Genomic DNA, 27,991 nt, shown 5'->3' on the forward strand with positions numbered 1-27,991 from the left:
TCTTGTTTAAGCAGTTTATCATTATTTTTTCAATGCGTTTTATTGAGATACACTCACACATCATACAAACCATCTGAAGTATACAAGCACTGGCTCACAGTAGTATCATGTAGTTGTGGATACATCCCCATGATCAATTTTGGAACATTTTCATTTCTCCAGAAAGGAAATAAAACTAAAAAGTAAAACTCAAATCCCCCCATGCCCCTTATCCCTCCCCCTACCCAACCACCCATTGACCCATATAGCATTGGTGTGGTACATTTGTTAACAGTTACCGAAAGAATATTAAAATATTACTGTTAACCATAGTCCATATTTTGCAATAGGTACATTTTCCCCCATGTATCCATCTATTATTATAATTTTTTAAACATTTGTTCCCCCTATTATTTATTTATTTTTAGTCCATATGTTTTATGCATCTGTCCATACTGTAGGTAAAAGGAGCATCAGACACAAGGTTTTCACATTCATGCAGTCACATGCGAAGCTGTATCATTATACAATTGTCTTCAAGAAACGTGGCTACTGGAACATAGCTCTGCAGTTTCAGGCACTTCCCTCTAGCCTCTCTAATACACCTTAGACTGAAAAGGGGATATCTGTATAACGTGTAAAAATAACCTTCAGGATAACTTCTCAACTCTATTTGAAATCTTTCAGCCACTGACACTTTATTTTGTCTCCTTTCTCTCTTCCCTTTTTTGGTCTAGAAGGTTTTCTCAATCCCTTGATGCTGAGTCCCAGCTCATTCTAGGATTTCTGTCCCACATTGCCAGGGCTCCCCTTGGAGTCACGTCCCACATAGAGAGGGTGAGGGCTTTGAGTTTGCTTGCTGTGTTGGCTGAGAGAGAGGCCACATCTGAACAACAAAAGAGGTTCTCTGGGGGGTGACTCTTAGGCCTAATTTTAAGTAGGCTTAGCTTATCCTTTGCAGGAATAAGTTTCATATGAACAAACCCCAAGATTGAGAGCTTGGACTCTTGATTTGGTTGTCCCCACTGCTGCGAAAATATCAGGAATTCTCCAAACGGGGAAGGTGAATATTCTCCCTTTCTCACCGTTCCCGCAAGAGGACTTTGCAAATACTTCTTTATTCACTGTTCAAACCACTCTCGTATTCATCCGGGCATCACTCTGGACAAACGAACAAAATCTCATTCCCTACTCAAGGTTCCATGTACTTATGGTGTTCAATTAAGTTGTCCATATAAGTTATATTAGGACGTGCACTAGTCAAAATATAAATTTTGTGCCAAATTAACATTTTTTGCTTTAGTCTCACACATAAGTTAAAACTTTTTTTTAATTAATTAAAAAAAAGATTAACACAACATTTAGAAATCATTCCATTCTACATATGCAATCAGTAATTCTTAACATCATCACATAGATGCATGATCATCATTTCTTAGTACATTTGCATCGGTTTAGAAGAACTAGCAACACAACAGAAAAAAATATAGAATGTTAATATAGAGAAAAGAAATAAAAGTAATAATAATAGTAAAAAAAAAAAAAACCTATAGCTCAGATGCAGCTTCATTCAGTGTTTTAACATGATTACTTTACAATTAGGTATTATTGTGCTGTCCATTTTTGAGTTTTTGTATCTAGTCCTGTTGCACAGTCTGTATCCCTTCAGCTCCAATTACCCATTATCTTACCCTGTTTCTAACTCCTACTGGTCTCTGTTACCAATGACATATTCCAAGTTTATTCTCGAATGTCCGTTCACATCAATGGGACCATACAGTATTTGTCCTTTAGTTTTTGGCTGGACTCACTCAGCATAATGTTCTCTAGGTCCATCCATGTTATTACATGCTTCGTAAGTTTATCCTGTCTTAAAGCTGCATAATATTCCATCGTATGTATATACCACAGTTTGTTTAGCCACTCGTCTGTTGATGGATAAGTTAAAATTTTAAAATATTAATTACCATCTATTTTCAACACCCTGCAGTAATGACATTCCTTTGTTCTTCCTCATGCAAAAGCATTTTTAAAATTTGTACATTTAGTCACTATTTTCTACACTCTAGGCATTCCTAGATTATACCATCTCAGTCTTTATCGTCTCTTTCTTTTTGGTTCCATTTGTGCCCCCAGCCCTCCTCCCTCTATCATTCTCACATTCAATTTCATTCAGTGTTTTAACATAATTTTATTATAGTTAGATGGTATTGTGCTATCCATTTCTGAATTTTTACAGTCAGTCCCATTGCACAATCTGTATCCCTTCAGTTCTAATTCCCCAGTATCTACCCTTTTTCTGTCTCCTGTTTGTCTCTGTTCTTAACTGAAATTCTCCATGTTCATTCATTAATGTTAGTTCATATCATTGTGACCATACAGTATTTGTCCTTTTGTTTCTGGCTACTCTCACTCAGCATAATGTCCTTAAGGTCCATCCATGTTGTTACATACTTCATAACTTTATTGTGTCTTACAGCTGCATAGTATTCCATCGTATGTGTATACCACAGCTTGTTTAGCCACTCATCTGTTGATGAACATTTTGGCTGTTTCCATCTCTTCACAGTTGTAAATAATGCTGTTATAAACATTGGTGTGCAAATATCCATCTGTGTCCTTGCCCTCATGTCCTCTGAGTAGATACCTAGCAATGGTATTGCCAGGTCATATGGCATTTCTATACTTAGCTTCCTGAGGACCTGCCAAACTGCCTTAACAGCAGTCGTGCCTTTGACATTTCCACCAACAGTGGATAAGTGTGCCTCTTTCTCCACATCCTCTCTAGCACTTGTCGTTTTCTGTTTTATTGATAATGGCCATTCTGGTAGGTGTGGGATGATATCTCATTGTGGTTTTGATTTGCATTTCCCTAATAGCCAGGGACATTGAGCATCTTTTCATGTGCCTTTTGGCCATTTGTATTTTCTTTTCTGAGAAGTGTCTGTTCAAATGTTTTGCCCATTTTGTTATTGGGTTGTCTGTGTTTTTGTTGTTGAGTTAAACAATCACTTTATATATTCTTGGTACTTGGCCTTTATCTGATATATCATTTCCAGATATTGTCTCCCATTGTGTAGGCTGTCGTTTTACTTTCTTGTGAACTTCTTTGATGCACAAAGGTGTTTAATTTTGAGGCGTTCCCATTTATTTATTTATTTCTTCAATGCTCGTACTTTGGGTGTAAGGTGTAGGAAACTGCCTACTGTTATAAGATTTATAAGATATTTCCCTCCATTTTCTTCCAACAGTTTTATGGTCTTAGATCTAATGTTTAGGTCTTTGATCCATTTTGAGTTAATTTTTGTATAGGATATGAGATATGGATCCTCTTTCATTCTTTTGCATGTGGATCTCCAGTTCTCTAGTCACTATTTATTGAAGAGACTGTTCTGTCCCAGGTGAGTTGGCTTGACTGCCTTATCAAAGATCAGTTGTCCATAGATGAGAAGGTCTATATCTGAACTCTCTATTCGATATATTGGTCAGTGTATCTATCTTATGCTAGTACCATGCTGCTTTGACCACTGTAGCTGCATAAAATGCCTTAAAGTCATGTAGTGTGAGACATCCAACTTCATTTTTCTTTCTCACGATACTTTTAGCTATTCGGGGCACCCTGCGCTTCCAGATAAATTTGATTCTTGGTTTTTCTATTTCTGAAAAGTAAGTTTTTAGGATTTTAATAGGTATTGCATTGAATCTGTAAATCAGTTTAGGTAGAATTGACATCTTAACTTTATATATGGTTTTCCAATCCATGACCATGGTGTGACCCTCCATTTATTTAGGTCTTCTGTGATTTCTTTTAATAAGTGAGAGTTTTATTTCTACCTTTCCAATTTTGATGCCTATATTTCTTTTTTCTTGTCTAATTGGTCTGGCTAGAACCTCCAACACAATGTTGAATAACAGTGGTGACAGTGGACATCCTTGTCTTGTTCCTGATTTTAGGGGGAAAGTTTTCAGTTTTCCCCATTGAGGATTATGTTAGCTGTGGGTTTTTCATATATTCCCTTTATTATGTTGAAGTTCCCTTCTATTCCTATCCTTTGAAGTGTGTTCAACAAGAAAGGATGTTGAATTTTGTCAAATGCTTTTCTACATCAATCGAGATGATTGTGTCATTTTTTTTCTTTGATTTGTTGATATTGTATATTACATTAATTGATAATCTTTTGTTGAACCATCTTTGCATACCTGGGATAAATTCAACTTGGTCATGGTGTATAATTCTTTTAATGTGCTGCTGGATTCTATTTGCAAGAATTTTGTTCAGGATTTTTGCATCTACATTCATTAGGGAGATTTGTCTGTAATTTTCTTTTCTTGTAGTATCTTTGGTTGGCTTTGGTATGAGGGTGATGTTAATTCATAGGTGAGTTAGGTACACTTCCCTCCTCTTCATTTTTTTGTAGAGTTTGAGCAGGATTGGTACAATTCTTTCTTGAATGCTTGATAGAATCACATGTGAAGCCATCTGCTCATGGACTTTTCTTTTTTTGGTAGCTTCATAATAACTGATTCAGTTTCTCTACTTGTGATTGGTTTGTTGAGGTTGTATTTTTCTTCTCGAGTCATTGTTGGTTGTTCTTGCCTTTCTAGGAAGTTGTCCACTTCATCTATGTTGTCTAGTTTATTAGCATAAAGTTGTTCATGTTCTTTCATGTCCTAGTTTGCTAGGTGCTGAAATGCAAATATACAAGAAACGGAATTAAGGTGAATTTAATCAGTTGCTAGTTTTCAGTTCCAAGGTTGAGAAATCCCAATTAAAACAAGTCTATAGTACTGTCAAATCTAAGACATCCAGGGACAGATACCTTGGTTCAAGAAGGCCGATAAAGTTCAGGATTTCTCTCTCAAGTGAGAAGGCACATGGCAAACGCAGAGTTTCTTTCTCATCTGGAAATGCATATGGTGAACACAGTCAGGGTTCCTCTCTCATTTGGAAGGGTACCTGGTGAACACGGCATCATCTGCTAGCTTCTTCTCCTGGCTTCCTTTTTCATGAAGCTCCCTGGGAGACATTTTCCTTCTTCATCTCCAAAGTTCACTGACTGGTGGACTCTGCTTCTCATGGCTATGTCGTTCTGCTCTGCTCTCTTTGAAGCTCTCATTCTGCAAAATGTTTCCTCTTTTATAGGACTTCAGAAACTAATCAAAACCCGCCCAAATTGGTGGAGACATGTCGCCACCTAACCCAGCCTAACAACCACTCTTGATTAAATCACATCTCTAGAGAGATAATCTAATTATACTTGCAAGCATACAATACTGAGTGCGGATTAGAAGAAATGGCTACCTTTCCAAAATGATATTAGAATTAAAATATGGCTTTTTTACAGTACATGCATCATTTCAAACCAGCACATCTCATTACCTCCTTTATTTCTGTGGGGTCAGTGGTTATGTCTCCTCTTCTATTTCTGATTGTATTTATTTGCAGCCTCTCTTTTTTTATGAACCTTGCTAAGGATCCATCAATTTTATTGATTTTCTTGAAAAACCAACTTCTGATTTTGTTGATTTTCTCAATTGTTTTCTCATTCTCATGTTCTCAATTTCATTTGTTTCTGCTCTAATCTTTTTTTTCCCCCCACATGGGCAGGCACCAGGAATCAAACCCAGTTCTCCAGCATGGCAGGCGAGAACTCTGCCAGTGAGCCACCATGGTCCACTCTGTTTCTGCTCTAATCTTTTTCAGTTCTTCCCTTTTGCTTTGCTTTGGGGTTAGTTTGCTGTTCTTTTGTTAGTTCTCCCAAGTGAACAATTAATTCTTCTATTTTTGCTCTTTCTTCTTTTTTGTGATAGGCATTTAGGGCAGTACATTTCCCTCTTAGCACTGCCTTTGCTGTATCCCATAAATTTTGTCATGTTGTGTTTTCATTTTCATTTGCCTCGAGATATGTGTTCTCTTGTAATTTCTTCTTTGACTCATTGGTTGTTTAAGAGTGTATTGTTGAACCTCCATATATTTGTGTATTTTCTGACCCTTTGCCTGTTATTGATTTCCACCTTCTTTCCTTTATGATCCAAGAAGGTGTTTTGTATAATTTCAGTCTTTTTAAATTTCTTGAGACTTGCTTTGTGACCCAGCATATGGTCTATCCATGTTAATCATCCGTGAGCACTTGAGAAAAATGTGTATCCTGCTGTTGTGGGGTGAAATGTTTTATAAATGTCTGTTAAGTCTAGTTCACTTTTATAGTAATATTTTCTATTGTTTCTTTATTGATCCTCTATCTAGATGTTCTGTCCATTGATGAGAATGGGGAATTGACATCTCCAACTGTTATGGTAGATGTGTCTATTTCTCTTTTCAGTGTTTTCAGTGTTTGCTTCATGCATTTTGGAGCACTCTACCTCGGTGCATAAATATTTATGATTATTATGTCTTCTTGTTGAATTGTTCCTTTAATTAATACATAGTGTCCTTGTTTGTCTCTTTTGTTTTACATTTGAAGTCTAATTTGTTGTATATTGGTATAGCTACCCCTGCACTTTTCTGATTGTTGTTTGCATGAAATATCTTTTTCCAGCTTTTCACTTTGTTCAACCTCAACCTGTGTTTGTCCTTGGGTCTAAAATGTGTAGACAGCATGTAGATGGGTCCTGTTTTTTAATCCATTCTGCCACTCTGTGTCTTTTGATTGGGGAGTTTAATCCATTACCATTTAGTGTTATTACTGTAAGGGCAATATTTTCTTGTATCATTTTGTGTTTTAGATTTTGTATGTCATATCTAATTTTTTCTCTTTTTACCTTTACTAATATTCTTCATTTGTACACTCTTCTCCACACTGCTCTCTCCTGTCTTTTCCTATCTGCCCCTAGTGCTCCCTTTGGTTTTTCTTGCAGATCCAGTCTCTTGGTCACAAATTCTGTTCTGGGATTTTTTTTTTTTCTCAAAATTGTTTTAATTTCCCTTTCTTTTTTTTTTTTCCCTTTTTTTTTTTTTTTTTTTTGTTTTTGTTTTTGTTTTTTCTTGGCATGGGCAGGCTCTGGGAATTGAACCTGGGTCTCTGGCATGGCAGATGAGAATTCTGCCACTGAGCCACTGTTGTACTGCCTACCCCCTCATTTTTGAGTGACGATTTTGCTGGATATAGAATTCCTGGTTGGCAATTCTTCTCTTTTAGAATCTTAAATATATCAGACCACTGTCTTCTCACTCCATGGTTTCTGCTGAGAAATCTACACATCATCTTATTGAGTTTTCATTGTAGGAATTTTGCTGATTTCAAAATTCTGTCTTTTTGACATCTGACATTCTGATTAGTAAGTGTCTTGGAGTGTGTCTATTTGGATCTGTTCTGTTTGGGTTACGCTGCACATCTTGGATCTGTCATTTTAATTCCTTCATAAGAAATGGGAAATTTTCAGTGATAATTTCCTCCATTAATCTTTCTTTTACTTTTCCCTTCTCTACTCCTTCTAGGATACCCACAACATGTGTATTTGTGTGCTTCATGTTGTCATTCAATTTCCTGAATTCCTGCTCATATTTTTCCATTCTTTTTCCTATGTTTTCTTTTGGTTGTTGGATTTCCGAATGTCCCATCCTCCAGTTCACTAATCCTTTCTTCTGCTTCTTGAAATCTAACATTGTAGGTTTCCATTGCTTTTTTTTTTTTTTTAAATCTCTTCTCCTGTGCCTTTCATTCATCCTGAAGTAGCTGTTTCAACTCCTGTATCTCATTTGAATTGTTGGGTTATTCTTTTGACTGGGCCATATCTTCAGTTTTCCTAGGATGGCTTATTTTTTGCTGGCATCTAGACATTTAATTTCCTTAATTAGTTTATTCTGGAGATTGTTTTCACTCTTTTACCTAGGTTTTTCTTGCTGGATAGCTTTGTTCTCTGTCTGTTCTTTGACATTCAGTTCAGCTTATTCTAGCACTCTAGCATAGGTTTTGTTTAACTGTTCAGAATATTTCAGTTCTTTTCTTGTTTCTTGCCCTGCCTGTATGGAGCCTTTTTTTTTTTTTTTCTTAGGAGGGTCTACATAGATATTGTAGACCCAGTCAGATTTTCCCGGACCAGACTGGCCTCCTCTCAGGAGGAAAGAGTCACCTACATCAGTATTCCCTGAGGTTGAGACCCTGCAGGTTGACAGACTTTCCTGTGGAGCCTCTAGACTTTGTGTTTTTTGTATCCTGCCCAGTATGTGGCGCTTGTCTGCCTGTGGGTCCCACCAGCATAAAGTGGTGTGGTACCTTTAACTTTGGTAGACTCTCCCAGCTAGGGGTGTGATTGAGACAGAGGAGAGGTTGTAGGCTGGCTTTAATCGCTTCAGTTTTCCAGTCCCTGGGGTCTGAATTCCTTGAGGGAGGAATTCCACTTGAGCTGGGCCTCACCCCTCTCCTGGGAACCACACAGCCTCCAGGAATTAACTCCTTTCACCTGACCAGCCTCTGTCTCTCAGACAAGCTGAATTCCTCCCTTGCTTGGGGCAGTTGGAGACTGAGAAGTCTTGCAGTTGTATCTAATGAGCAGTTAAGCAGTAGAAACAAAGCAAAAATAAAAAATCCTTTTCAGAGCAAGAGCCCAGTTCCTCCGGTTTGTTAATCAAGAGCTTAAGTTGATACATTGCTCTGTGTATCTCCAGGTCCTATGTACCCCCCCTCTTTTTCTTTCTTTCTTTTTTTTTTTTTAACAGTTCAGACCTTTTCAAGTATTTTGTGCTGACTGATGCAAAAAGCCTCCATTTCTTTTTTCCCCCATCAGCCCTGCCCACTCTGTGCAGGGACAAAAACTAGTACTTTTAGCTCTTATTCGAGGTTTATCTGAACTGAGGGCCTATTTTCAGTAGTCAGAATATGTTAATTAATTCCACAATTGGAGCTTGGTTGAGCTCAACCCCTGCTGCTAGTAAAGTCTCTTTTCTTTCCCCTCTGGGAACCAGCCTGTGTGGGAGGGGCACTGGCCTCTGCAGCTTGGGGGACTCACAGTTCTGGGTGGGATCGCAGCTGGTCAGGACTGTTGTACACTGTGTGTCAGGTCACTGATATGGCCCTAGCAGTTGTTCTATACTGTTTCTTTATATTTCCTAAATGCTCTGGAGGATGAACTAAATTCTGCATCTCACTAAGCCACCGTCTTGGAAGGAGTTCAGTAGGGAACTTTTCTTCTGAATTTATTTTGACCAACAAAGAAGAAGATTTGAAGATAAACAAGTAACCACATTGTTATAAACGTAGAAATAATGTTTACAGAAAGAAAGGTAAGTCTGTCCCAGACTTTGGGAAAGCAGATTTAGAAATCAAGTGAAAAATACATGTTCCATAGTAGAAATAAGAGGCTTGTTCTAGTTTGCTATCTGCTGGAATGTAACACACCAGAGATGGATTGGCTTTTAATAAAAGGGGATTTATTTTGTTAGTTTTTCAGAGGAAAGGTAGCTAACCTTCAGCTGAGGTTCTTTCTTACATGGGAAGGCACAGGGTGATCTCTACTGGCCTTCTCTCCAGACCTCTGGGTTCCAGCAACTTTCCCCAGGGTGATTTCTTTCTGCATCTCCAAAGGCCTGGGCTGAGCTGCGAGTGCTGAGATGAGGTATGCTGAGCCGCTTGGGGTGTACTATGTTGAACGCTCTCATTTAAGCGCCAGCCAATTAAATCAAACATCATCCATTGCAGCAGGCACACCTCCTAGCTGACTGCAGATGTAATGAGCAACAGATGAGGTTCACAGCAACAGAACTAAGCACCTTCACCTGGCCAAGTTGACACCTGACCCTAACTACCACAAAGCTCTAAAAAGTGCTATGGATGATCCCAAATGAACCCATGAAGAGGTCTCCAAAGAAAACTATGATTGCACAGGGGCATCGTTGTAAGTCGTGTTCAAAAGAAAATAGAAGATAGGAGGAAAATAAAACATCAAGGATGAAGACAAGAGAAAGTAGAAACTTTAAATAAGGCCATGAAGGAAAAATCCCAGAATGGGCTCACATTTCTAACCATTACTAAGGATAAAATGGGCTTTTTCAAAAGAAATCTTTTGAAGGACAGGAAGGATTGGTCTACTTTTGGGGCTTATTTGGAAATGTTGATGGAATGACAGAAAAAGCAGTTCTGTTTAACTTCCGTTGACTGATTTTCAAATAGGGGATGTTGTGAAAGATAAAACCTCCTTGAGGCTTTTCTCAAAGAACTTCATTCAACCCTAAAATAGATCAGTCATCTCTTGCAATATCTGGCTTAGCACTAGTACTACCCTGATCCCAGAGGAAGTGGTATCTAGGAAGGGCTTCCTAAATATACCACGACAAACTCATGTTCTTGCTATGTCATAGCTCTACTCTAGAGAATTTTAGCCTCCTTTCAGGGGGCTTGGCTGATTCACTGAACTACCATTGGTATTGTAGCCGTGTCAGCTTGATGAACACCTTGAGGTGTGTATGAATCAGGGTGAAGAAGTTGGAGAAAATCCACTGGCTTTTGTACCCTGTCCTAACTCTTCTAGGAAATCTTACTAGCTTTTGTTTGATTTACTTCTCTTTGAGGACTATGATGCCATCCTGGGCATGGCATACATACTGGCTGATATGATCCTGGTCTAGGACCCTTTTGTCCTACATACCTCTTTGGCTCTGTTGCTTTGTGAGGTGTTTTAGTTCCTTGGCCTGACTAACTTCATCATTTATTCATATCCCAATCGGGAACACAGTATGACAAAGATAGAAAAATAAGATGCACTGCTTTTTGTAATTATGCTGTTGATAAAACATTATACATAAGCATTTACTACTATGACTTTGTCAAAACCTTAGTCTGAATTCCTTTTGCAGAAATGCCTGTTTTATTAATTTGCTTAAATAAACCCAGAAAAATGGCCTTGTTATCAGTGCCACAAGATTTGCAAGTTATTTTAGTTGAGTGAAATTTTTCTTTCTTTCTTTTTTTTTTTCTAATGGGCAGGCACCAGGAATTGAACCTGGGTCTCAGGGATGACAGGCAAGAATTCTTCTACTGAGTCACTATCCCACTGCCCTATTTGACTGAAATTTTAAGATGACATATTTTTAGGTTTTAAATCCCTTTTTTCTCCAGAACCAGTGGAGTTAACCATTTTGTAGAAAACTTATCCAAGTAAAAAGATTGAGCTCATCTCCCCTTTCCTAATCTTAGTTTCTTGGATTTTAGGTACAATTTTGCTTTATGGTTAGAAAGGAATGAGTAGAATTGAAAGGTATTTGTATTTAGCTCTCCTCCATCAGTATAAATGGTATATAGTTATGTTGTTTCATTATAGAGTTTGGCTGTTGTATGAGTGATCAAGTACTATTGCTCAGCATTTTCTGTTATAGGAAATAGAAACTGATTAGGAATACGTTTTTCATAATGTTAACAGTTTGTACATAAATAACTGTTATGAAACAAGTATTTATTTGTAGCATAAGGGAAAATTTCAGGTTGTATTTAAACTTTGTGTCCATCTTTGTAACAGTACTAAAGTAGTACAGTCTAAGTTATGAAATTTATTGTATCAAGGTCCTCTGTGGATTTTGTATATGACTTGTTATTTTTCTTTTTAAATGTCAAGTGTTTTAATTATTTTTTTCCTCTAATTTTAAGCTATGTACAGAGTGCCCTTAAGATCTTCAAAACAGCAGAAGAATGCAGATTGGATCGTGATGAGGAAAAGGCTTATGTTCTATATATGAAATATATGACTGTTTATGATCTTATCAAAAACAGACCTGATTTCAAGCAGCAGCAGGTATCTTTTGTTTCTGCATTTTATTTGCTAAGTTATTTTTGCTCACTGGAGCTACGGATTTCCTCTGGAAGTTTTAACTTCCAGAGAATAAAAGTTAGATCAGATCATGTGGCAAACTCAGGCAGAAAGAAAAATAAAACGAAAAAATTAGTTTCATAATTTGCATATATGTACACACATACACATACATAATAAACTTTTGATTAGTATGGGTTTACAGCAGCATACAGACTCGTAGTCTGTTATCGTTTATTATAAGTCATTGCCATGTCAAGTGGAAGGATTCAGTTTTCTGAGCATTAAATGAGAAAAATATGACCGTATTTGCAATTGTGCCCCCACAAGAGTCAAAGATTAGTCACTTAAGTTTTTTTTTTGCCTCCCAGGTTTCCTGCATGGAGGCAAGCATTCTACCACTGAACCACCCATACACCCAGTCACTTAAGTTTTTGTGACAACTTTTTATATTTGACTGGCAGTGTGACCATACTAGAGATCTAGATCACATACAAGGTCTGTTTGCAAAAGTAATCCTCATTACTTCCAAAATCATTTGTTTCATTATTAATCCTTTGAGCATGTGCCAGTCTTCTCCTTTGCTGAGGTCATGGGTGAAGAGGGTGGGTGGGGGCGGTGTAAATGAGTAAAAAGAGAACTGATGACTAGGGTAAGTGTTGCTAGAGAAAATGGTTGTTTTTTGATTGTATCAGAAACAAGCAAAAGAAGAGCCTAGAGGCCAGGTTAAAGAAATGGAAAGAATATTGTATTGATGATTCCACCTTTATTGAAGAACTATTTTATTACTAGACGGTAGTAGCAAAGTATTGCCTACAGATTTCTTACCTCTAGAGAAGCCATTCTTGAATTAATATTGAGATTTTATTTTGTTCTCTGGTGATTGTCTCATTTACAATAACTTGAACAACCACAACCTCTCATTCTTTGATAAAACTTTTTTTTTTTTCAAAGTAAGTTAATATACAATTTCTTTGTTTGTTAAGGGGTAATTTTAATGAGTTTTACTTAATGGCAATTGAATCATTGCTGGTGTTTTGTCTAACCGGCAAAGTAATGCATGCTAATAATAGTTATTGGATTTTAGATTCACCTTTGAAGAGGTGGTTTCTTGCAGTCAGAGGTTCATCCACCTGTCCAAAAATGGCTGGACTCATTCTGCCTTGGAGAAACATCTTGAACATACACTTACCTGTAGATAAGAGACAATGGTCTGCCTAAATACAAACATGTTTTTGCATTAACTTTGATGGTTTCTACAGTATCTGTTAAAGTGGAATTGCTTAAAAAGAAGCATAGACGTTCTTACCAAAATAAATGTTTTTGAAACACAAATTTGGATAACTTTGGTAGTTTTGGGGTTTGTTGTTTTGTCTACTTTAATAGGGCTATTTTTATATACTTTTTGCTTTTTGCTTGCTTTTTTTAAATTGATAGTTACTATTTTTCTTGGTCAAGATTGGAGTGTTTTTACAAGTGCCTTGTTTTCCTTGAGAAGTTTGGGATATATTTTAATGAAGAAGAAATTTTTTCCATTTCCCCATACCATTGCATTTTCAAAAGGAGTATCTAGTTGGATGCTCTGATTAGAAATTTCCCTGCAAAGCCCCAGGCTGTTGCTTCAAATGCTGCAGTTAAGTTACTGATTTTCATTAGAAGACTTTTTTCATCAGTTCAGGGTATTTCATCTGCTTCTGTCTTAGAATTATTTTTTGTTTTATTTAGTCCAACCTCGCCAGTATAATTCTAGTGCTTGAGAGATTAAACTTACTTTCTATTTTCTGTTTTTTTTGCCCTTTAAATCAAATAGGGACAGAATGTTATGTCACTTATTTTTAAAAATTTGTATCTTTTCTCTTGTTTTATACTAGAGAATTTCACGATTTAGATAAAACTTGTTAACTTCTGTCTAGCTAGAGAGGGCACAGTAAATGTATTTAGTGCTTACTCACTGAAAAAAATCAGTTTATGAACAATTTTTCATGTTCATCTGAGAAAGGGAAGAAGGGGTAACATTGCAAATATTAGTATAGCAAAGTTAAGACAGAATTAGAATTATATTTTAAAATCTCCAAAACATTTTTGATTATTGATCCTTAATATTTGCTAGTAAACCTTTTTTTAGGTGGTCATGAGAGCTATGTGACTTTATATGTTTAGAAGTGGAAAAGTTCTGCCTGGTAAACTAAGGAGCAAAAGTTTTTGTTCTTTAAGAATTGGGTGTTTTTTTTAATGTTGTTAATTGTCATGCTATCAAAAATTTGAAAATGTTTAATTTGACTGTAAACATAATTATTTTCCTTTAAGTACACAGAAAGATATAATCATTGACAAGAAATTTCACCAGTATTAGGGGAGTGTCTCCTGATAGTTTGTAGCAGGCACACTCCAGCAGAGACATTTTTTTTTCAGCATTTATGCAGGGTCAGACTGGGTTTGTAGGCTGGCTTTTTCATGGGTTCAGGTCTAAAATTGAATAAAACAAGCCATAGCATTTTTGTTTTTTGCTTTGTATTTTGTTTTTCTCAGAAACATCTTACAGTAATGATAAATTTTGTTTTGTATTTTAAAAATGTTGCATCAGTAGTCTGGACATTCTGGTAATTGACATACAGTTTCCACAGTAATGTTTTACAGTATTGAACAAACTGTACAATTTTATTAGAATTACATAGTGCAGGACCCATTTTACGTATTTACACATCTTTACTCTGGTGGAATAAGCTCAATCAAAATGTGATCTGATTTTCGACTAGATGGACATAATAGCTTTTATTAGTAGATTTTCTTTTGATGACTATCTCTCGAAGAGCCAAAACCTTTTGACCTCCTAGCCCTTCTTTTTACAAATTTTGATTACTACCATTTGTAGACTGTGCTGGTAGGTTTGTTTTCAGAGTCATATTGACAAGTTTTGGCTTATTATTGAAGCCAGTAATCATTTAGCCAAGTGTCTCTACATTACCACCTTGTTGAACCACCCCTGATTTGAAAATATCTCTGAGAGCAAAATATAATGAGTAACCTCTTGGAGTAGTAATTTTTAAAAAAAATTTATTATGCTTATTAGTGAATATGAGATCAACACTTAAAAAAAAGTGTATTTTTTTATTGAAATATCTTCACACACTATACAGTCCACCCAAAATATACAAGAGCCAAAACTTTTGCCTTTTTATTTTATTTCATTTTTAAGGTAAATGATATTATTGATGATTTATTTTCTATCATTTGATTTTTAGTTATTCAAGTTTTCCTCAAGTGCAAACTTGCTTAGTGTATCAGAAGCCTTTTGAGAGGCTGGTAGCTGTTATGTTTAAAACAAGTAAAACAAATCCCATGCTATGTATCTACACACAGTTTGCTTTAGTGTTTCTGAATCTAGAGAAAAAAGAAAACTAGATAACGTTTGTAATAGGAAAATATATTTTGCTCTTGAAAGCTTTGCTCTTTAGCACTTATTCATTAATAACAATAAAAACAGTATTTACACTTCTTAATGGTGTCTTACAAGTAAGTAAAAGTTATTACCCAGTGGATTTTTTTATCATAATATGGTATGAAGAGATAGTTTTGAAACATTTGGAGATAAATTATACATTTATATAGGTTAATTTTTTTTTTTTTTAACATGGGCAGGCACTGGGAATTGAACCCGGGTCTCTAGCATGGCAGGTGAGAACTGTACCTGCTGAGCCACCGTGACCTGCCCTCGGTTAAAATTTAAAAAGTACTCCATTTAATAATAATTATGTTTTCATTTAAATGACTTTCCATAAAAATCATGATTTTAATGGTTTTAGCATCAGTGCTGTGTTCTCTGGCCAGTACTAACAGTATGGGATGGTTTTCCTATAATTTTAGGACTACTTTCTTATGATGCTTGGACCTGGAAACATCAAAAAAGCTATTGAAGAAGCTGAAAGACTTTCTGAAAGCCTTAAACTCAGGTACAGACATTATTATGAAATATTAAAGAGAATGTAAATTTAGAAGTTAAAAATAATATTTAGGTTTGGTTCATTTATATCTGATTAAATATAATGCCCCAATCCTAGAAGTAAGTCTTAACATTAAGTGGGACACAAAAATTAAAATATTTTACTGTCACCTATATCATAGTCATGTATTACCATTTATATTCTTTATGGAAGTTTAAAAAGTGATTAGAATGATAGATTGGTAAGGTAAGCACTGATAATACTAGATTAGAGCTAAGGTCCAGTGTTCCATTTGTAAGTTTCTGACATGATTCTTCTGAAAAATTTAATTCCTCATATGCCCCTTGTTGTACCGTACTAGTGGGCACTGGTCTTATAATAATGAAGTACTCATTGTTAGTTTTGGTCTTCCTATTTGCAGAAGTTATATATGTCTTAAAAATTTTTGTGTTAGGGCAGTTGCATGTTTACAGACAAATCATTCAGAAAGTACAGAGTTCCTAAATACTCCCCATTCATACACCCAGTTTTCACTGTTATTAACATTTTGCATTACTATGGTACCTTTTTAACAATTGATGAAACAAAATTTTACATAGTTTACATTAGAGTTTGCTCTTTGTGTGGTACAGTATAAATGTTTTTTAAAAACATCTGCTTCTAGTATTTGCCATGACTTGCTTACCAGTCTTATAAAATGATTACAAATTTAAAACAGTGTGTTTCAATTTTTAGTCATTAGTCATTCTGCACATAAGATAAAAAGGGAAATATTTCTAGTTAAGTATTGTCTTCATGGTTTTTCATATTTTGATCGAGTAGCTATTTACTACATCATATTCTCTACTTAGAAATTATCTTATTTCAAATAGTATATTCCCTTTTCTCTTCCATAAATTGTTAATCTTGAGGCTGGAATGTATTAAGGTGGATCATATCATTTAGAGTCACCATTCTCTTCCTTCTTCTGTTGTCTCTTGGATTTGCCTGGTTTTTCCCTGATCATATGACCGCCTACAACAATCATGTTCTTTATTACTCTTAATTATCTTCTAGGCTTTAGGTTCTTTCTCTTGCTTATTTGATGTCTGTACTTGTAATATTCTGAACTACGTTATAAGTAAATCAATCCTCATGGCTAATTATTTTTAAATAAGAGTGTTATTTAAATATGATTCACATTCCATACAGTTCACCCATTTAAGATGTGTGTATGTATATTATTCATTGGTTTTAGTATATTCATAGAGATGTGCAGTCATCACCACAGTTAGTTATAGAGCATTTTTTGTCACCCCAAAAGAAACCCTGCACCATCACTCTCTATTTTCCCCAGCCTCCCTCTCTTCCAGCTCCAGGCAATCATTATATAGGTTCTGTAGAATCTGTATGTTTAACAGATCTATCTATTCTGGATGTTTCATATAAATGGAGTTATATAATATGTCTTTTGTGACTGGCTTCCTTCACTTAGCATAACATTTTCAGGGTTCATCCCTGTTGTAACATGTATCAGTACTTCATTCCATTTTATTGCCAAATAGTGTTCTGTTGCATGGATATAGTTAATTATTTTTTAAAAATAAAATGAAACTTAAAAAATGTAAATCTTTAATATTTGAATAAGTCTGCTTAATAAAATCTAATGTTCTGCTTCGTATGAAAAATTAAGATGTTCTTGTTTCACAATGTGAATTAAACTACTTTATGTATGAGACTTTGTGTAAAAAGTACCTATCTAAATTTTGAATCATTTTCTGTTCAAAAGTTAAGAGAGATTTTCTTTAAGGAAAAAAAAAGGATCAATTCATTACAGAAAATTGTTTTCTCCAAGAGGCATTCCATCTTTTGTCGTTGTAAGCTATATGTATTTAATGTTCTAGTGCTATATACTGCAAAAAATTCTCTTCACACAAACATTGCACATTTTTAAAAGAAGTACACATAAAAATATCTCACAGTAAAGTGTAATGCACTAGAATTTTTTCCTGTGTGCATAGTAATCAATTAGGGTTATAGGAATAAAGCAAGTTATATAAGGAAATTTTTCCAACTGAATAATTTATATGTGAATCATTACATATTTATTAGTTTGCCTTCTGAAGAATTCAGCAACCACAAGATTTTCTTCTCCTCTTTATTACAAAGGCAATAAAATACCAATAGTACATAAACATTTTAAAATAGAAGTCATCAATAATTCCACCACCTGAACACAACCATTTTATTTTTGCATGTGCATCTTTTAAAAACATATTTCAAATTTTTTATTTAAATAATTTTTAAATATAAATAACATATCTGTATATTCTTAGTAAGCATAATTTAAACCAGTACAGAAATATGTCAACCTGGATGAATCTTCTGGATTTCCCCTTCTGCCTGTTATCTGAATTGCAAATCTGTCAGTTTGCTTTTTCCAATAACCGGTCTTTGGCAGTTTATACCACATGGAGTCTGTTCAATTGTTAATATTTCCCCTATATGATATTAGTGGGAATGCTTTTGCTTTATCCATTAATAATTTTCATGCTGTAGATATGGGCAGAGATTCATTTACTAGGATCTTCATTACCGCATTTTGTTGTGCATAATAATAGCAATTTAAAATAATCTAAAAGTCAGGGTTGACTAAATTATGCTCCATCCAGTAATGAAATGCATGTATTGTTTATAAATGAGGATATTATATAATATTAAATGAAAATATTCATAAACTAGTAAGTTAGGGTGTGGGTTAAACAGGTTAAGTAACATAGAAAATGGTTCAATTTCTGTTGAAGAAGTAAATGCCATCTATCTATCTGTAAAATACATGAACACATATACACAATAATATTAAGAATGGTTTGGATTTCAAATAATTTATTTTCTTTGCATTTTCTTATAACCCAATTTTTAAATTATATTTTATTTTTATGATGAGCAAAATTACAGATTTTAAATGTATTCCAGCCTCTTCATCATTATCACATGTAATTGATTGACTTTTTAAGAGTATGAGTGAATATATGAAGATTACCGTGCCAAGTATTAGAAAGTTGGGAACAAACAGCTCTTTAGAAGAGGAAATTTTATCATAGTATTATGTATATGGCAGATTTCTTTGTATTTTTGCAGGGGCTGTCATAAAGAAGAGTCTTTCACATTAGTTCGGAGCTAATGTGTGAAAGTGATAAGAAGCCATATTTTAATTTGCTCATTAAGAAAGCAGCCCGAGTCATAGAATCATAGAATAGTTGTAACGGGATTCCTGTTACTGAGTGGGAAGTTTGCCTGAATGAACTCTGGGTGCTTTGTAATTCCAAGACTTTTTTTTTTTTTTCTTAAATATGCTCTGAATTTTCCCTGCAATGTGGATTACTTTGCAACTAGTTTGGGGGAATCTTTTCACTCTTTGTTATCCTCCTACTATGCCTCCTCCACTGCCCTGTTTGTTAGGTTTCTTTCATTGACATTTAGGGTAGCCCTATATTGACATATCCTCACACCTGTCCAATCCTAATTCCCTAATAGTGAATCAAGCACAGAGGTCTTCTCCTTTTGATTTCTGAAATATACCTGATGAGGATTTCTCTTTTGTGAGGCCAGCAGTCTGAGAAAGGGCATCAGGGATTGTAGGATAGATTTCTAGCTTTAAGGTGAAAGCCTTGGACATCTTGGGGTAATTTTTCTGCTAAACTCTGCTCATTCACCTGGTGGGTAATATATCTCTTCACTCCAAAGGCAGACATAATTTCAGATTCCCATAAACATTTTGTCCGTAGTTGCTGTGCAGAGGCTGACTACAAATACCTTCAACAATGGGAAGCAAAAAAGACCTTATAAGTGACTGAGAAAACAGATTTCTGCATTATTTGCTATTAGGGAATAGTTGTCAAATGTTTATTCACTTACCCATTTCCTTTACTTCCCTAGGGACAGTCTTGGATTTAATTTGGGCCAAATCTGGAGATATGTCAGAATCCTAGAGAAAAGGATTGGATGGTAGGCAGACATAGGAACCAGAAGTCACTGTCAGATGGAGAGCAGACATTTATCTCACTTCAGTTTGCCAACTGAAGTTCCAAAGTGGAAGAGACATCATTTTTATTTAAGTGGATTTATGGAGAATGTAGAAGTGGGATAAATGGCTGGTTATAGGGGGTAAGACGTGGATAAGAGAAGAAACAGAAGGAAAGGCAGCTTTGTTTTTCCCTTCTTTGCCCTTAAATTGGATTCAGCCTCACCATGCTTAGGCAGACAAGTAAGACCGACTAAGAGCAACTCATCTGGAAGCAGATGCTACAGCTCCTTCTGTATTTTTCTGTCTCCTTTCATGGGTCCTATTTGGCTCTACATTACCTTCCTGTTTTGGTGTTAATTAATGCTCAGTCTCTCTTTCTGCTTTGGGGCCTCTCCGTTAAAGAATTCATCTCTCTCTCTTTTTTTTTTCTTTTTCGTTTTAGATAGTGACCTCCATATTTCCATTTCCAGGTCTGATCTCTTAATTGAACATTCCTCTGTCCAGACGTATTAACACTTAGGTGTGCTACCATCATCTCAGCCATGGATGTCTATATTTTCCTCTCTTCCCCCCAAAATACAAAGAATTTAGAAACTGTCTAGATTCTATTTCTGACTTCTCTACCGTGATTGATAATGTCACTGTCTCTCATACAGTCAGTTATATTGAAACATTATTGGATTTTGTTTACCCTCTGTATCTAATCAAGTTAGCATCTATTATTCATTTTACTCTGTGGTGGTAATGGCAAGTTAAATAAAGCATGTTCTTTGCTGTTGAACTCATAATTTAGCTCATACAGGTAAAGAATTAACCAGGATACTATGTCATAAATACCATGGGAAAACATTTAAAAGAGGAATTACTGCTGCTGAACTTTGAAGAATGAGTAGGAGATAGTTATGACAATGGGATCCAAGACAGAATGAACAACATACACCAAGGCATAAATGTATATAATGAATTGGTAGAAAACAGTAAGACATCCAGGGTAGCTTAAACAATAGGTTTTATGTTTGAGCATGATTAGAGATGAGACTCAAAGTATGGACTGAGATTTCAGGTGATAAAGGATCCTTTGTGATATTGTCCATATTGTTGTCTTAAATTTACATCCCTTTCCTTAGAAGTCCCACTGCCACCACTGTAGTCTGTGCTTTTAACACTGTATGTCATCATAACTTCCTGTTCTCCATCTATTCTACCAGTGTACTCTACATTCTTGCCAGGGGATTGTTTTATTACTCCATACATGTCACTCCATTCACCAGAAACATGGCCATCCCCACAGTGCACTTTTGCTTACACCTCCTCTACCTTTCTGAATCGTGTTACTTAAGGCTCACATTCTCCATATAATCTTCATGGAGCATCGTAGTCTACCTTGAATACTCCCCCTGCTGAGCTACTACAACCCTCCTCTAGAACCCTTATTTGAAAATACTCCTACAGATGTCAGCTGACATTATTATTGTTTGACGTCTTGATTATATCGTAAGTTAAAGGATAGGGGTTACCTGTTAATACTTAGTATAGTATCATACTTATTAAAAAACTGTAAGCTCCAGAGGATCCCATGATAAACTAGTTGTGCCTCTCCCTTGTAGGAAGGAAAGTGTCTGGAGAGACCCATCTTTCTGGCTCAGAAAACACTGTGTAGAATTTATAGTCCTTTGGGTTGTTTTGCTTAATGAGGCAGATAATATAATTTAGTTTTTTTAAAATAAATGTACAGATAAACATTTTAAGCAGCATGAGAGGGTATAAATGAAAAGTAAATTTTCATCCCAAATCCCTGATCTCTGACTAAAAGGCAACTGCTATAATTAGGTTCTTAGGTATCTTAACAAAATGATCTATGTACTTATGTGCATGTAAATCACCTTTTTTGGTTCATTCAAATTGAAGACTGCATATGGTGTTCTGTACCTGATTCGTTTAGAGATTCAACCTCCTGTTTTCTTTCTCAGGGCATCTTTCTTCCTTTTAACTGTTTATTTTACTTTTTTGTGAAATATAATACTTGCATAGAAGTGCATAAAATATAACACATACAGGAAAGTACAGCTTAATAAAATACTATAAACACACATGAAAATACCTGTCACTTTGTAAGTAGAACATTGCCAGCACCCTAGAAGTTCCCTGTCTGTCCCATCCCTTTTCCCATTCCTTTTCCTCTGCACGGAGATAACCACTATCCTAACTTTTATAGCAGTTATCTCCTCACTTTGCTATCTAACTATGCATTCTTGGGGATATTTATAAAGGAGTCAGTGAGGCTCAGGAAGGAAGCACCAGGCAGCTCCTACCAAGTTTAAAAAGCAAATGAATGTGCAGTTGATTTAGACCAAACCAAAGTGTCTCTCAGTATATATTCCTGTATACAGGGCTTCCAGATTCTGTGGATTCTGGATGTTCAAACCTAAGATATTTGAAATAGTCCTAGTCTTTGGAGTGAAATGAAATAGGAGGTAAGATCTCCATACAGAATCTCTAAATAGTGTAGGACTAACTGAAAACTCCTGTTTTAAATAAAGTACTGTGCCGCTTAATCAGTTTACCTCTGACCTTTAAATCCTCACTACTTTACCCTGCTTTGTGATTCTGAGCCAGACCTTGTCACCATGTTTCCTTTGCCACTGACATGGTGTTAGACTTTGTCCATAGAGATCCCGGAAAGACACTACAAGGTTCTTCCGTTCTTTCTGGTTCCAGTGTGCTCTTTTTACCATGGGCTTACTCAGTAGCACTTACCATACGAGCTGTCCCATATTAGCATGAGATTTTGAAGGTTTGTCCACAGTGATGCCCCGATAAATCCCAGAGTGATTTGAACAGTGAATAAAAAAGTATTTGCAAAGTCCCCTTGGGGGAATGGCAAGAAAGGGGAAAAATTCAGCTTCCCTATGTGGAGAATTCCTGATATTCTCACAAGCAGTGGGGACAACCAAAGCAATAGGCCAAGCCCTCAATCTTGGGGTTTGTTCATATGAACATTTATCCCTGCAAAGGATAGGCTAAGCCTACTTAAAATTAGGCCGAAGAGTCACCTCCAGACAACCTCTTTTGTTGCTCAGAGGTGGCCTCTCTCTCTCAGCCAACACGACAAGCAAACTCCCCCTCAACATGGGACATAATTCCCAGGGGTGTGGACCTTCCTGGCAACATGGGACAGAAATCCTAGAATGAGCTGGGGCTCAGCATCAAGGGATTAAGAAAACCTTCTCAACCAAAAGGGAGAAGAGTGAAATGAGACAAAATAAAGTGTCAGTGGTCGAGAGATTTCAAACAGAGTCGAGAGGTTATCCTGGAGGTTATTCTTTTTTTTTAAGCTTTAAGATCTTTTTTTTATAAGCATTTTTTATTAATTAAAGAAAAAAAAGAAATTAACACAACATTTAGAAATCATACCATTCTACATATGCAATCAGTAATTCTTAACATCATCACATAGGTGCATGATCATCATTTCTTAGTACATTTGCATCAATTTAGGAAAAGAACTAGCAAAAAGAACAGAAAAAGATATAGAATGTTAATATAGAGAAAAAAATAAAAATAATAATAATAGTAAAAAAAAGACACAAACAAACAAACAAACAGACAAACAAAAAAAAACCTACAGCTCAGATGCAGCTTCATTCAGTGGTTTAACATGATTACTTTACAATTAGGTATTATTGCGCTGTCCATTTTTGAGTTTTTGTATCTAGTCCTGCTGCACAGTCTGTATCCCTTCAGCTTCAATTAACCATTATCTTACCCTGTTTCTAACTCCTGATGGTCTGTTACCAATGACATATTCCAAGTTTATTCTCGAATGTCGGTTCACATCAGTGGGACCATACAGTATTTGTCCTTTAGTTTTTGGCTAGACTCACTCAGCATAATGTTCTCTAGGTCCATCCATGTTATTACATGCTTCATAAGTTTATCCTGTCTTAAAGCTGCATAATATTCCATCGTATGTATATACCACAGTTTGTTTAGCCACTCGTCTGTTGATGGACATTTTGGCTGTTTCCATCTCTTTGCAATTGTAAATAACGCTACTATAAACATTGGTGTGCAAATGTCCGTTTGTGTCTTTGCCCTTAAGTCCTTTGAGTAGATACCTAGCAATGGTATTGCTGGGTCGTATGGCAATTCTATATTCAGTTTTTTGAGGAACCGCCAAACTGCCTTCCACAGTGGTTGCACCATTTGACATTCCCACCAACAGTGGATAAGTGTGCCTCTTTCTCCGCATCCTCTCCAGCACTTGTCATTTTCTGTTTTGTTGATAATGGCCATTCTGGTGGCTGTGAGATGATATCTCATTGTGGTTTTGATTTGTATTTCTCTAATGTCCAGGAACATTGAGCATCTCTTCATGTGCCTTTTGGCCATTTGTATTTCCTCTTCTGATAGGTATCTATTCAAGTCTTTTTCCCATTTTGTAATTGGGTTGGCTGTCTTTTTGTTGTTCAGTTGAACAATCTCTTTATAAATTCTGGATACTAGACCTTTATCTGATGTGTCGTTTCCAAATATTGTCTCTCATTGTGTAGGCTGTCTTTCTACTTTCTTGATGAAGTTCTTTCATGCACAAAAGTGTTTAATTTTGAGGAACTCCCATTTATTTATTTCTTTCTTCAGTGCTGTTGCTTTAGGTTTAAAGTCCATAAAACCGCCTCCAATTTAAGTTTCATAAGATATCTCCCTACATTTTCCTCTAACTGTTTTATGGTCTTAGACCTAATGTTTAGATCTTTGATCCATTTTGAGTTAACTTTTGTATAGGGTGTGAGATACGGGTCTTCTTTCATTCTTTTGCATATGGATATCCAGTTCTCTAGGCACCATTTATTGAAGAGACTGTTCTGTCCCAGGTGAGTTGGCTTGACTGCCTTATCAAAGATCCAATGTCCATAGATGAGAGGGTCTATATCTGAGCACTCTATTCGATTCCATTGGTCGATATATCTATCTTTATGCCATTACCATGCTGTTTTGACCACTGTGGCTTCATAATATGCCTTGAAGTCCCGCAGCGTGAGACCTCCAGCTTCGTTTTTTTTCCTCAAGATACTTTTAGCCATTTGGGGCACCCTGCCCTTCCAGATAAATTTGCTTATTGGTTTTTCTATTTCTGAAAAATAAGTTGTTGGGATTTTGATTGGTATTGCGTTGAATCTGTAAATCAATTTAGGTAGGATTGACATCTTAACTATATTTAGTCTTCCAATCCATGAACACGGTATGCCCTTCTATCTATTTAGGTCTTCTGTGATTTCTTTTAACAGTTTTTGTAGTTTTCTTTGTATAGGTTTTTTGTCTCTTTAGTTAAATTTATTCCTAGGTATTTTATTCTTTTAGTTGCAATTGTAAATGGGATTCGTTTCTTGATTTCCCCCTCAGCTTGTTCATTACTAGTGTATAGAAATGCTACAGATTTTTGAATGTTGATCTTGTAACCTGCTACTTTGCTTGATCATCATTTCTTAGTACATTTGCATCAATTTAGGAAAAGAACTAGCAAAAAGAACAGAAAAAGATATAGAATGTTAATATAGAGAAAAAAATAAAAATAATAATAATAGTAAAAAAAAGACACAAACAAACAAACAAACAGACAAACAAAAAAAAACCTACAGCTCAGATGCAGCTTCATTCAGTGGTTTAACATGATTACTTTACAATTAGGTATTATTGCGCTGTCCATTTTTGAGTTTTAACAGTTTTTGTAGTTTTCTTTGTATAGGTTTTTTGTCTCTTTAGTTAAATTTATTCCTAGGTATTTTATTCTTTTAGTTGCAATTGTAAATGGGATTCGTTTCTTGATTTCCCCCTCAGCTTGTTCATTACTAGTGTATAGAAATGCTACAGATTTTTGAATGTTGATCTTGTAACCTGCTACTTTGCTGTACTCATTTATTAGCTCTAGTAGTTTTGTTGTGGATTTTTCCGGGTTTTCGACGTATAGTATCATATCGTCTGCAAACAGTGATAGTTTTACTTCTTCCTTTCCAATTTTGTTGCCATGTATTTCTTTTTCTTGTCTAATTGCTCTGGCTAGAACCTCCAACACGATGTTGAATAATAGTGGTGATAGTGGACATCCTTGTCTTGTTCCTGATCTTAGGGGGAAAGTTTTCAATTTTTCCCCATTGAGGATGGTATTAGCTGTGGGTTTTTCATATATTCCCTCTATCATTTTAAGGAAGTTCCCTTGTATTCCTATCTTTTGAAGTGTTTTCAACAGGAAAGGATGTTGAATCTTGTCAAATGCCTTCTCTGCATCAATTGAGATGATCATGTGATTTTTCTGCTTTGATTTGTTGATACGGTGTATTACATTAATTGATTTTCTTATGTTGGACCATCCTTGCATACCTGGGATGAATCCTACTTGGTCATGATATATAATTCTTTTAATGTGTTGTTGGATTCGATTTGCTAGAATTTTATTGAGGATTTTTGCATCTATATTCATTAGAGAGATTGGCCTGTAGTATTCTTTTTTTGTAATATCTTTGCCTGGTTTTGGTATGAGGGTGATGTTGGCTTCATAGAATGAATTAGGTAGTTTTCCCTCCACTTTGATTTTTTTTAAGAGTTTGAGGAGAGTTGGTACTAATTCTTTCTGGAATGTTTGGTAGAATTCACATGTAAAGCCGTCTGGTCCTGGACTTTTCTTTTTAGGAAGCTTTTGAATGACTGATTCAATTTCATTACTTGTGATTGGTTTGTTGAGGTCATCTATTTCTTCTTGAATCAAAGTTGGTTGTTCGTGCCTTTCCAGGAACCCGTCCATTTCATCTAAATTGTTGTATTTATTAGCGTAAAGTTGTTCATAGTATCCTGTTATTACCTCCTGTATTTCTGTGAGGTCAGTAGTTATGTCTCCTCTTCCATTTCTGATCTTATTTATTTGCGTCCTCTCTCTTCTTCTTTTTGTCAATCTTGCTAAGGGCCCATCAATCTTATTGATTTTCTCATAGAACCAACTTCTGGTCTTATTGATTTTCTCTATTGTTTTCATGTTTTCAATTTCATTTATTTCTGCTCTGATCTTTGTTATTTCTTTCCTTTTGCTTGCCTTAGGGTTAGTTTGCTGTTCTTTCTCCTGTTCTTCTAAGTGGACAGTTAATTCCTGCATTTTTACCTTTTCTTCTTTTCTGATATAGGCATTTAGGGCAATAAATTTCCCTCTTAGCACTGCCTTTGCTGCGTCCCAAAGGTTTTGATATGTTGTGTTTTCATTTTCATTCGCCTCGAGGTATTTACTAATTTCTCTTGCAATTTCTTCTTTGACCCACTCGTTGTTTAAGAGTGTGTTGTTGAGCCTCCACGTATTTGTGAATTTTCTGGCACTCCGTCTATTATTGATTTCCAACTTCACTCCTTTATGATCCGAGAAAGTGTTGTGTATGATTTCAATCTTTTTAAATTTGTTAAGACTTGCTTTGTGACCCAGCATATGGCCTATCTTTGAGAATGATCCATGAGCACTTGAAAAAAAGGTGTATCCTGCTGTTGTGGGATGTAATGTCCTATAAATGTCTGTTAAGTCTAGCTCATTTATAGTAATATTCAGATTCTCTATTTCTTTTTTGATCCTCTGTCTAGATGTTCTGTCCATTGATGAGAGTGGTGAATTGAAGTCTCCAACTATTATGGTATATGTGTCTATTTCCCTTTTCAGTGTTTTCAGTGTGTTCCTCACATATTTTGGGGCATTCTGGTTCGGTGCATAAATATTTATGATTGTTATGTCTTCTTGTTTAATTGTTCCTTTTATTAGTAGATAGTGTCCTTCTTTGTCTCTTTTAACTGTTTTACATTTGAAGTCTAGTTTGTTGGATATTAGTATAGCCACTCCTGCTCTTTTCTGGTTGTTATTTGCATGAAATATCTTTTCCCAACCTTTCACTTTCAACCTATGTTTATCTTTGGGTCTAAGATGTGTTTCCTGTAGACAGCATATAGAAGGATCCTGTTTTTTAATCCATTCTTCCAGTCTATGTCTTTTGATTGGGGAATTCAGTCCATTAACATTTAGTGTTATTACTGTTTGGGTAATACTTTCCTCTACCATTTTGCCTTTTGTATTATATATATCATATCTGATTTTCCTTCTTTCTACACTCTTCTCCATACCTCTCTCTTCTGTCTTTTCGTATCTGACTCTAGTGCTCCCTTTAGTATTTCTTGCAGAGCTGGTCTCTTGGTCACAAATTCTCTCAGTGACTTTTTGTCTGAGAATGTTTTAATTTCTCCCTCATTTTTGAAGGACAATTTTGCTGGATATAGAAGTCTTGGTTGGCAGTTTTTCTCTTTT

The 27,991-nt window shown here is 35.6% G+C and overlaps 1 protein-coding gene across 4 annotated transcripts in view; it reads left to right on the forward strand.

The window, feature by feature from the left end:
* USP8 (ubiquitin specific peptidase 8) overlaps nt 1–27,991 on the forward strand; it is a 110,334-nt gene that overhangs the window by 19,976 nt on the left and 62,367 nt on the right. For all 4 annotated transcript variants that reach the window (XM_077127868.1, XM_077127867.1, XM_077127871.1 and 1 more), the window contains exons 3-4: nt 11,559–11,703; nt 15,583–15,668. In XM_077127868.1, the coding sequence (XP_076983983.1) occupies nt 11,559–11,703; nt 15,583–15,668 (231 nt within the window). The remainder of the gene's footprint in view (nt 1–11,558; nt 11,704–15,582; nt 15,669–27,991) is intronic.

Source organism: Tamandua tetradactyla, chromosome 14 (assembly GCF_023851605.1).
Source record: "Tamandua tetradactyla isolate mTamTet1 chromosome 14, mTamTet1.pri, whole genome shotgun sequence".
NCBI classification, from domain to species: Eukaryota; Metazoa; Chordata; class Mammalia; order Pilosa; family Myrmecophagidae; genus Tamandua; species Tamandua tetradactyla.